The sequence below is a fragment of the Lissotriton helveticus genome, chromosome 2_2 (assembly GCF_964261635.1).
Source record: "Lissotriton helveticus chromosome 2_2, aLisHel1.1, whole genome shotgun sequence".
In the NCBI taxonomy this organism is placed as follows: Eukaryota; Metazoa; Chordata; class Amphibia; order Caudata; family Salamandridae; genus Lissotriton; species Lissotriton helveticus.
In genome coordinates this window covers 140733139-140745650 of record NC_136060.1, presented here as the reverse complement: position 1 = coordinate 140745650, position 12512 = coordinate 140733139, and the positions used below count along the sequence as shown (strand labels likewise).

At 47.1% G+C, this 12512-nt stretch overlaps 1 protein-coding gene across 1 annotated transcript in view; it reads right to left on the bottom strand.

The window, feature by feature from the left end:
* LOC144821639 (uncharacterized) overlaps window positions 1-12512 on the bottom strand; it is a 335720-nt gene that overhangs the window by 266384 nt on the left and 56824 nt on the right. The window contains exon 7 of the mRNA XM_078678875.1: window positions 10600-10862. Coding sequence (XP_078535001.1) covers window positions 10600-10862 — 263 coding nt within the window. The remainder of the gene's footprint in view (window positions 1-10599; window positions 10863-12512) is intronic.

Genomic DNA, 12512 nt, shown 5'->3' with positions numbered 1-12512 from the left:
ACGGAGGCTTGCACTTGATTGTTGATTGAGTCCGCTGGCATCGTCGTTCCAAATCATAATCTCAGTCTTTGAGGCATTTACCTCAAATCCTGACACATCTCCGAATTTCAGGGCTAACTTAATGGCTGCAGGGAACGCGGTACTGATTTCTGATGTCATTATCATGACGTCGTCCGCGTAGAGGGCCACCCTCTTTTCCCACTCTCCATAAATAAAGGGCTTGATGGTATCATCCTCTCTTAACTTCTGTGCAAAGGGCTCGATATAGAGGTCAAATAGCAGAGGGGATAGAGGGCAGCCCTGTCGTGTTCCTCTTGTAATTGCAAAGGGTTCAGACAGGGCCCTATTTACCAGTACAGAGGCAGTTGGACTATGGTACAGCAACTCTACAGCTCTACGGAAGCCCTCACCCACGTTGAATTTAGTCAAGGCCCCCGACAGGAATGTCCAATTGACCCTGTCGAAGGCCTTGGTGGCGTCCAACGTGAGGATAGCCAATGGAATGGAATCCTTAATTGCTATATCTATTGCGCCTATAAGATGGTAAGTAAGTTCATAAAGTTGGCGACCCCTAACAAAGCCCCTCTGGTTGGGATGTAAAATATCAGGGGCAACCTGGCCCAGCCTGCTTGCTAAAAGAGATGCAAAGATTTTATAGTCTGCATTCAAAATTGATATGGGACGTACGAACCACAGTTAGTAGCCGGTTTGCCTGGTTTCAAAATAAGCGTAATAGATGCGCTGTTCCAAGATGTTGGTGGAAGGGCCCCCTTCTGCAGTATTTGATTAAGCAGGACGGCGAGGAAGGGAGATATTTCAACCACCATATTTTTATAGATCTCGGCTGGCAAGCCATCTGGGCCTGCAGCCTTACCTCCCTTGCTGCCCTGAATAGCCAACGCCACCTCATCCTCAGTAATCTCCCTATCCAAGAGGACACTTTGTTCAGAAGACAATGATGGTAGGGAGACACCTTCTAACCATCTATCTACGCTATCTGTAGCGATGTTCCTATCCTCCTGATATATGTTTTTAAAGAAATCCTTAAAGGCTTTTCTGATTTCTGAGTCTGAGGAGAGGGTGCCTTTGCTCGTTGTTACAGAGTCTATGATGTTGCGTGCCTGGTCAGTTTTGGACTTCCAGGACAGTAATTTGCCAGCCCCTTCCCCATATTCGAAATGGGACAACCTACTTGCCTCCCATTTCTGGAGGATACGTTGGTTCAGAACAGAAGCCAGTTTCTCTTTTAGGGCAAGCAAGTTTTTGTGTAGGAATGAGAGATCGTGATTAGGAGCATTATAGCTAGTGTCTAATACAGCTTGTGCTACAAGTAGCTCATTTTCAATGGATACTATTTCTTGAGTATACTGTCTCCTTCGAAACACAACTTTATTCTTAATTACACCGCGAAGGAAGCACTTATAAGCATCCCATACAATGCAAGGTTCCGCAGAGCCAATATTTACTTGCATAAACTCGCGGGTTTCAGATTTAATAGATGCAACGTCATCTGGAGACGAAAGAAGGGATCGGTCAAAAGACCAAGATCTAGCAGAAGATGTAATTACTCCATAGAGATTCATAGATACTGAAGAGTGGTCGGACAGGTGCGAGGGCAGATAGATGATGTTCTTTACCGAGTCAACCAAGTTACAACTAATTAAAAAAAAGTCGATTCTGGATTGGTGCCAGTATTTGAAATTTCGAAACGAAAAAGCAGATTCCAGCCCTGCTCTTACCCTCCAAATATCTATAAGTCCATATTGACTCATACAGTTAAGAAGAAAGGCTCCAGATTTTTACAATGCTTGCTGCCTACTACTTGGCAACTTATCAAGTAAGGGGTCGAGCACAATGTTAAAATCCCCTGCTATAATAAAAGGCTCTGGGAAGTCCAGAAGATGAGGAAATAATAATTCAAGAACTGATGGATCATCCCGATTGGGCCCATAATAACCTACTAAGGTCAAACGAGCTCCAATCAATCAATCAATGCATTTGTATAGGGCGCTACTCACCCGGAGGGTCTCAAGGCACTTGGGGAGGGGGGGTCCGCGACTGCTCGAACAGCCAGGTCTTGAGTTGCTTCCTGAAGGCGAGGTGGTCTTGGGTCAGGCGGAGGTGGGTGGGGAGGGAGTTCCACGACTTGGCGGCCAGGTATGTCTACAGTAGTAATTACCCGTCTCCCTCCGGAGTCCACCTTCTGCGAAATAACTCTTGTATTTATGTTTTTTTTTTAAAGAATAGTCACGCCCCTTTTGTTCAGTGTTTGGGAGGAGGATATAGAAACGTCTATCCATCTATTTTTCTTGACCAATTCGAGCATCTCAGCCTCAATTAGATGTGTCTCCTGGAGTATAATGACCTGCGCATCCGAATCTCGCAAGTATTGTATGATCTTATTTGCTCTTGGCTTGGTGCGCAGGCCATTTACATTCCAGGAGAGAATCTTAAGATTACTCATAGGTCAAAACATCCTGCCTTACCCATATATCCGCTAAGTCTAGCTAAGAAAAGAGAGTCAACACTAACTCCTACCATATTTAAGGTGCACCACCTCCATTTTCAACCTCATTAAATGGAGAAATCAATGTGGCCTCTTCCTGAGAGACATTTTGCCCAGTCAGAGATGATGATAACATAACATACATTACGACAAGGTGTTACACTCACCACCGGGAGGATCGAAAAGGCCCCCTCCATGTTTAAAGCTGAAAAGATAGGCGGTACAGAGACTGGTATAATGTCTAGAACGGCCAGTATTGGTGGTGGGTATGATCCAGGAGTTGACATAAAACCTGGTGGGGGTGAGGCACAGGGAGTTTCTGAAAAGCTTAGCTGAGCAGGGGTACTAAATGGACCGGGGGTGATCGAGGTAGCGGAGAAGTCGCTAACGCAGGGGGGATGATCTTGACCTAGGTCCAATACCTGCGGGACAACTCTAAAAAAAGAGCGTGGTGAGGGCGTAATCCTAGAACTGGAAGTAGGCACAGGTTTAATGGCCTTGGTTACCCTAAGTGAACGTTTGGCCTTAATCTCAGTTAAAAGATATGAGGAAATTTTACCAGATGTATGACCCACTGATATTGTTGTTGCGCCTTGGGGAGGGACCTCTAGCTCCTGCTCAGAGAGTGATTGAGAAATCTGGTCCGTTGATAGCCCCCTTCCCCCCCCTTCTTCTTACGGGTGTATTTTGCTCTCTTAGTACCTTTACGCAGTGCTCCTTTACTTGTAGACAGCACCGCAGTAAAGGGGATCAGAGGTGCTACTACTATTGCTTGAGCCCCAGCTGACTTCCCCCCTTCCTTCTTCCCCTTCCCCTTCACCTCCACTTCCAGCGCTGAAACGGCTCCTCCAGATATCCCCCCTGGGGCTGCAGTCACTATCGCTGCTTCTGCTACTTCTTCTAATTCTGCTGGTTCTACCGCCACCGTTGACACTAAGGCGCTGTTGGAAGTGACAGCGCTGACTCGAGAGTCTCTCCAGAGACTTCGCAGCCGCCTGCCTCGGCGGAGCTCCAGGGCGGCTTGGTTCCACGGCCGCAAGCCTGTTGGCCTCTCCCTCTGTGAGACCGCCGTGGCGCTGACTCGAGGAACCGCCGGGTCAGCTTGTACCACGCCCCCCAAAGCAAAACACATTGACAGGGGAGTTCCACCGCCGCCCAAGTGCTGCACGGCTCACGAAAAAAACAAAGTAGCACACGAAGGGAAAAGACACTCGAAGCGCTTTTCGTATCAAAAGTGCTCCGCAAGTAAGAAGCTATGCTTGCATAAATGTATGCGTAGAATTCGCTTCATTTCATGTCTCGTAACCGTTGAATCTCGCACTCTACCGGAGCTCGGGGCGGAGTACCGCGGCAGCTAGCCTGCTGCCGCCATGTTCCTCTGTCTATTTTGCTGATTCGATATTTTCGCATTTTTATTTTTACCAGAAGACGTAGAAGGTTCTGATTATATTTGGAGAATTTGATACCTGGTCTTTTGCGCCTCAAATTTCCAGAGAAATTTGAAATAGATAAAGCTCATAGGATTCCTTCTCATCGTAATCCTCACCACACAAAACCAAGACAAATAATTTTCAAGGTTTTACGTCTCCATCATTTAGTCTTGATAAGGAAAGCAGCACGTGTAATTCCTTCTTTAATGGTCGATGGCGGGGGGGCGTGGCCGACTAGCCACGATGGCGGACGGCTTCCACTAGTGCTCCGTGCCCGGCCGGGCTATATCCGGATTACACGGATTTGCGGGGGACACTGCCTTGTGAAACCACCAGCAACTGCTGCGGGGCTCTGCCCGGAGTCCGGGAGCCCGTGTAACGGCGAGAAAGACCACCAGGAAGGAAGACTTCTGGGCAGCGCCGAGACCCGCGGCGCGAGCCTGAGAGACCGGGAGGTGGAGTGAGTCGGCGATCCGACGGCGGCCCTGGGCGCACTGAGACCTGACGGGAGCCGGCGCTCGGGACTGTGGGGGCGCCTCGTGGAGGACGGAGTTGACCGGCGGAACCGCTGCGGCTGCCGCCGCCTAGAGTGCGAGACAGGAGAGGCCAGGAGAGACACGCCGCGACCCAAGCTCCCGCCGTGAAACGCTGGGCTGAGCGGAGCCGCCATTATGGGATGCCAGACCGGTGAGAGACCCGGGGATCGAGGTGAGCCCCTCGAGCTACTGAGGGCCCTGTTCTTTCCAGCGACCTGCTCCCCCCCTCCCGCGAACCCTGCCGCTGGAGGAGTGCACTCGCCCGGATGCCCGGGGCGGGGGGGCCCGATCCTGAAGAGGTGCTCCGTGTGCGGCTGCCTCAGGGGACGAACAACACCCTGCACAACCCCACACTAGGGGGTAACACTACAGCGACGAGAGCCCATTCCTGGTGAGGCCCTGCTACGGGCCTGGACCCCCGGAGGTCGCCTCTGTTCGGTGCGGGGCCCTTCGACTCGCCGGCCCATCCCATCCCCCATCTAAGGGCAGTAAGCGGAGTCGCTGAGGCCGACGCTCTAGAAGACGGGGACGCACCCCGGGGACGGCGGGGCCCGGTGGGCCGACACCACCTTGGGACAGATTGCAGCCCCGGGACTGCCGCAACGAGGCTGCCGTACCCACACAGTAATGCTTACGAGACACGCGGCGCCCGGCGGCTACCCTGGCCGACTTGGATGAGGGGTCCTATGGACACTAGAGTCCCTACTTGGCCGCGCCTAACTTGATTCGGGATCCCCTATATAATTACTCGGGACTTGGAGAGTTCCCATATACTACAAACACACGAAAAAGACGAGGTGCTCAGCAAAGGACAATCTGGTGTGGTACGCCATGGTTCGGAAAGGGCATAGGAATGTGGAGGGTCCGGGGGAGCCGACGGGATCCGGCCCGCTGACTGAGGCTGGAACGGGCGGAGGTGGAACTGGCAGGGTGGACCAGACGGAGCCGAGTACTACACACACGGACAAGTTGGATCTCATACTCCAGGAGATCCGAGATTCCCGACAAGCGTTGGAGCACCAACTGGGGACCCTTACTAATAACCTATCCCTCTTAAAAGCGGACCATGGCAAGCTGGCGGACAAGGTCAAAGACCATGGGCTCGCACCCGCGGATCTTACGCCCGCGGTGGCTGACCACAGCAAATCTATCCAGGACATCCAGGGTCAGGTAGCCGCACTGATGGACCGGGTCGAGGACGCGGAAGGCCGCAACCGGAGGAACAATATCCGCGTGATCGGTCTGCCGGAACGATGTGAGGAACCGCGGGCTGCAGACTTCATGGAACAGTGGTTCAGAGACCACGTGCCGACGGATGGACTCTCCCCATACTTTTGTGTGGAAAGGGCACACAGGATCCCGACGGGACAGCCTCAGCCGGGGCGCCTGCCTCGCCCTCTCATGGTTCGCATCCTTAATTACCGAGATAGGGATACACCCCTGAGAAAAGCTCAAGAAAAATCCACCATTCAGTTTGAAAATCGGAGAGTATCGCTCTATCCAGACTACACGAACATGGTACAAAAGCAGAGGGCCTCCTACTTGGAGGTGAAGAAGAAACTGAGGAGCGCGCACCTGAAATATGCTTTACTCTTCCCCGCGCGCCTGGAAGTTATACACGGGAAGAAGTCGCACTTCTTTGAGAGCCCAACAGACGCAGAGGAGTGGTAAGAGGTGATGGGCCTGGATGGCAGCCAGGGGACGTCCCAGGAGGCAGACGCTGGAACGTCAGAGAGGAACTCGGGGGGTAGTCGTCGCTCCCCGTCCGGATCCAGAAGAGGAAACACTGAGCGCGGTCCGTCGCGGAACCATCAGAGGGACGGACAACGGGAAGCCATCTCACTCGCTGGCACCTTCAGGGAGGACCCTGCGAAAATGACCTCGGACTCTGAAGACGCCACTGGTCACTCGGACTCGGACAACAGCGTGCTGCTCTTCCCTACAATTACACCTAGAGCTGCAGATGACCTCATAGACAGCTGACCTGTCGGGTGATATCCCGAGTCGATTTCTCTGCAGCAGTTGAAGCAAGGTATCCTTTTCTGTTATACTTAGACGCGGGGGTCGAACTCCGAAGGATCAGGGTTGGAGGCGAGTGGTGGGAGAGACGAGAGGGTGAATGGACGAGAACTCACTCCCTAAAACGCACCACACCCTCTGGACATGGCACTGTCCTGAAGGCCCCCGGGATACGGCTTAAGGCCGCTTACTGTCAACCACACATACCCTGCCTGTAAACACCCTGTCCTTTACTTTGAGTGCCCGGCCGGGGCACCGTTGAGCCGGTGGGAACCGGAACTGATACCGAAATGACTGTATGTGTGCTGGACCCACCCCCCCATGGCGAATGCACACACATTTGGTTCTTTAAGTTGCTATTGTTAGCGTTGGGCCCAGCTGGGTTTTATGGCTGCGCCAGGTTTGTTTTGGAAATGTTGTTAATCTTTATGGGTGCACTCTCCTGGGTTCAGCTCCCCAATGTTCTCGACATAGGACCAACCCCGAGACTGATTCTTCCACACACTGATCATGGCTGAACGGACTGGCATGTATAGGGTCACCACCTGGAACGTGCGAGGGCTGGGAGCAGTGCAGAAAAGACACCGGGTCCACTCCTACCTCCTTAGACAACAGACACAAATTGCCTTCTTACAAGAAACACACCTCACGCTCTCCGAAGCTCAGAAGCTACGGAAAAAGTGGAGAGGGACTATATATTCAACAACCTACTCAGCATTCTCTAGAGGAGCCACTATCTGGGTGCGACACGGAACACCAGTTACTGCAATAGAAAAGAAAGTAGATGATCAGGGCAGGTATATCCTGGTGAAAGGTGCCCTAGATGGCAAGTTGATAGTCCTGGGATGTATTTATGCCCCGAATTACGATCAGGAACTGTTCTTACAGAGGGTCGGGAGGGCACTCTCCCCGTGGGCGGATATCCCCTGGGTGCTCGGGGGGGGACTGGAATGCTCTGTTGGACCTAGCCCTGGACAGATCACACCCACCCCTGCAGGCGTCCAGTGCAACGAAGCTTACGGACATATTCAGGGCATGGGTGGAGGGCTGGAGACTCAGGGATATATGGAGGGAGGTACATCCCACACACAAAGAATACTCCTTCTATTCCCCTGTACACGACCTGCACACACGTATAGACCGCTTCCTATGCTCCCAAACACTCGTCCCGCTGATATGCGCCCCTGAATACCTAGCAAAGACCTTCTCGGACCACAAGTCCCTCAAATGCACTATCTCCTGGGGCAGAGTCCCGACTCCAGTCCCTACATGGAGACTCAAGCCCCAGCACTTGGAAGATGGCCCATTTAAAGCAGCTTTCTCAGAGGCCCTGTCACGGTACTGGGAGGTCAACTGGGATACAGCCTCCGCCAACTTAGTAGTCTGGGACGCGATGAAGGTGGTTGTGCGGGGAGAGGCGATCGGGAAATTGGTGGGAGCTAGACAGGAGATCCACCAGAAACTGTGTGAGGTGGAGGACCGCCTAGTGGAACTTGAGCGGGGGGCAGTGGAAGACCCGGGGAGGAAACAGGCTCTACAGACACAACACATCTTACACGCTGAGACGCTAGAAACGCTGCGTAATATAGACTACAAGACCTACTTACAACGACAACACGCGGAGGCGGACCGATCAGGGGCGCTGCTCGCCCGCATCATACGTGATAAGCCAGACGCCCCAGTTATTACCCAAATCCGTACCCCGGTGGGCGACCTAGTCAACACACAATGTGACATTAACCGGGCATTCCACGATCACTTACAGGCTCTGTATGCCCGACCGGGACCGGAAGACCCTACACTTATAACTGATTTCATGCGGGACCTCCCCTTTCCTCAACTGAAAGCAGCGGTGCGAGAAAATATAGCGGGCCCCATCACCCAACACAAAATACGCACTGCAATCAAACACCTGAACAGAAACAAAACTCCGGGCATGGATGGACTCCCGGTGGAGTTCTACTCCACTTATGCCGACATATTAGTGCCGATCCTGGAACGGATCTATAGGGAGGCATTCGAGAAGGGCCATCTGCCGCACTCGACCATGCAGCCCAGATATGTTACCTATGAAGGAGAACATTTGGCAAAGATATAAATTCAAAGACCTATGCATTTTGTTCTCCTCATCTATGAAAACAACATCATTAAATTGTGATTCTATTTAAAGTTACATTAAGGATAAAATATCTAAATGGTCTTTGCTTAATCTTTGATGGTGGGTAAAAATGGACCCAATAAAAATGATTATAGCACCAAATTTTTTTATTCCCTAGCCGTGATCCTTAGTCGATTTCCTATGAAGTTTTATAAAGTTGTTGAGCAACTCCTTTCTAAGTTTCTTCGGAACAAAAAAGCACCTCGTATTGGTTATAAAAAAACTCAAAATGGCTAAATGTATTAGAGGATTTGGTTTACCAGACTTTTTTAATTATCATAAAGCATTTATTTTAAAACAAAGCTCCCTTTGGTTTATTCATTCTCATCTGATTAATCCTCCTACATGGCTTTTTATAGAAAGGAGTTCGTTAACTTGGTTTCCATAGTCTACCCTGTTATCCATGTCCAATAAATCAATATTTTTTCATCCATTATTTTTAAATCACAAAACTAATATTAAATAATTTCGACTCTTTTTTCCAATCACTCATGTCCAACACTGTATATATCTCATTATGGTATAATCCATGCCTAAAACTTTTTCGAACTGTTAGATTTTGGCATTCACAGATTAAGGCTGGTATTTTATACCTCAAATATGTCTACAATAACAATACCTTTATATCATTTGATGTCTTACAGAAAAAAAATCATTTTCCATCTTCTGTTTTTCTCAAATATGAACTTTTGTGTAACCTATATTAGATTCCTTTCCTCATAATATTCCCTCAAATACTAAAACAGATTTATTAATTTATATTCAAACTGTATCCTCTTCGTCTCATGCTGTCTCATTAATGTATTAGAAAATGAATGCACTTCAACATAACAATATTGATACAATTTCAAGATTTTGGAATAATGAACTTTCAACCTCCTTCTCATATGATACATGGAAAAAAATTTGGCTGAATAATATCTCAGGGTGGTTATTTGTATCACTTTATCAAACAGACTCTTATAATCTATCTAGCTGCTTATGGTCTCCCTTAAGATTATTTCAAGCCAAACGTCTTCCGAGTTCAAATTGTGGGCACTGTAACTTACATATTGGTTCGTTAAAACATATGCTTTTCATTGGTAAATCTCTTTTTAAAGTTTGGAATGTTATAAAAAAATATTTAATATCCAAGAGGAACTCTCATTTAAATTGTTGATTTGTAAATCTGCTGCTCTTACCAATGATTTGTCTGACTTAGAATGTAAGCTTTTTAACTTTCTGTTATCAGCTGCTTTAAAATCCATTACAGCATGTTGGAAAGATGTTTCATTATTATCTGTTCATGTTTGGTGGTCATGGATTATTTTGACTAGAAGAGGTGCCCATTTGTCTTTGAATAGTATTACTCACAATTGTAACGCTTATCATTTATTTTGGAAACCTATAGATCATTATTATCTTCTTAGATATATCCTTCTCTACTTATTTACTTATATTATAACTGGCTCATACCTCTATTTGATAGTATCTCTACTCAAATATTTATTTGTATTATATGTATTCTTGTTCCTCTCATCTCCCTTTTGTTTTTATTACTATTAATTCTATATTACATTGTACCTGTTTAATAATAAGTATTGTTCTTCATAACTACATAGCCTCCTTGGGTACTTTTTATAGTACTCTTTTTTTGTATTGTCTCAGTTTATTATAAAATGTAATAAACTATTTGAATACAGAACGATTGTAGGGTTGGTCTCATGACATAACCTCACCAGTACCTACTAGTTTGATTTACCAAGTCATTATTATGCGAGGTCGCACAGTCATAATTATGTATGACTCAGATTTTTCCTAAAGTAGCAATAAAACTTCGTACAAACAAATCATTTCATAGAATGTAAACTCTCCATCGGGCTGGTGGCTTGACACAACGTCACATTAATAAAAAACACAGAAGCAAGGTCTGCAAAATGATACGGTTTGACCATGTTTAATTGACAATACCTCTGGCTTTGGTTCTCTTCCTGTAACATCTACAGTATGGAGGAGAGGATCTGCTGCTGCCTCCTGTGATCTCCCTGAGTTAAAACCTTCTTGGGGTTTCTGTGATCCCGGAGTAGAAAAACTCTCTGGTGTTTCTGGATGACTCCAAGAGACACTTTCTGATGTTGTCTCTGAATTCTCTGAGGTAAAATATTCAGATTTTTCAGTTGTCTCTCCAGAGTCAGAACTGCTTGTTATCGATTCTGGTGGGCTAAAAGAATGAACTGTGGAAAACATGTAAGATATTATATGACTGCTGAATCATGACACGTTAACATTGGGTTTTCTTTTTTTTTTAAGTCGTGTTTATGTAGCATATATAAAGTACATATGAACCATTACTCGACAACATGTTTTTTCATATCATATATATATATATTTTTTTAAGTTTGTTGCTCAAGAAAATATTTTTATATTACCTTTTACATCAAATTACCTTTACTCTCTATTGAGATCAATGGTGTCAGTTTCCCAACATGAATCACATCCCCATTCTATATTGCTGAAGTGATGCTACTTTGAGAAACCACAACCAGTGATCAGTGAAGATCAAGGTATGGGACCTCTATGTCTGAGGATGAATGTTTCTTTTAGAAGTATTTTTACACTTGACTTCCTTGGCATGGTATTCCCCAAATGTTTTGCCTTCATCCCCTTTGCTGAAATCATTTTTGTTGGCATTTTTAACTCTGCTAACCAGTGCAAAAGTGCTTGCGCTCTTGTCTTAAAAACAATCTGAAATTGGCCTATCCCTAATTTGCAAATTCAGCTTACTTGTAAGTCCCTAGTAACTGGCAATACCTATATCCAAGGCCTGTAAAGTAAGTGCTACTATTGGGCAGCAGACCTCATTGTGCAAGCCACAAAAGTAGCTTTTTAAAATGTGTCTCAGGCGTGCCATTACAGTCTGTAGTGCAGTTTTAAATGGCAAAGTAAACCTTTTGCCAGGTCCAAACCTTTCTTTTTTAATATTTGTAAGCCACCCCTAATGTAGGCTTGAAAGGATTTTAGGGCAGGGTGCATGCAAAAAAGTAGGAAATGGCTCTTTAAGTTTTACACGTCTTGATAGTAAAAAACTCCTAAAGTTGTTTTTCACTTGTGCAAGGCCTATCTCTCCCAAAGACTAACACGGGGTTACCCTATTTCAATGAATAAGTGCTAACTTCCGCTTGGGAGAAGATAGAGATTTACTGATTACATTCAAAAGAGTATTGATTTTGGATCGTCTTTAATGGTGAAGTATAATTTTAAGGTGCAATTTTGAAAATGCCACTTTTAGAAAGTTAATTAACAACAAGGGGTGGTGATGGACAGAGTCTCTGAATTAAGCAGAAAACTCTCACCCAGTCAAGAGATCAGGGCTAGATCCAACACCGTTTTTTAGCTCACTGCATCATCCCAGTTTCAGAACCTGGCTGTATGCAAATTAGTCTGTTCCTGTCCCAGTGCATGATGGGAACAGGGCAAACCAAACTACAAAGCCAATTCTTACACTGGAAAGGAAACAAGCTACCGGGGACCGGTTTCTGGCATTTCAGCCTCTTCGGCCCGGCTTGCTTGAATCCTGATGGTGCAGTGAGCAAGGGACTCATGTCTGAGCATACCCTTCCACGCTTAGGGTGGACAAAATAATTAACAACAAGGGGTGGTGATGGACAGAAATGGCAGAAACCGGTCCCCGGAAGCTTGTTTCCTTCCCAGTGTAAGAATTGGCTTTTGTAGTCTGGTCTGCCCTGTTCCCATGATGCACTGGGCCAGGGACAGACTAATTTGCATACAGCCAGGTTCTGAAACTGGGATGGTGCAATGAGCTAAAAAACGGTGTTGGATCTAGCCCTGATCTCTTGACTGGGTGAGAGTACTCTGCTTAATTC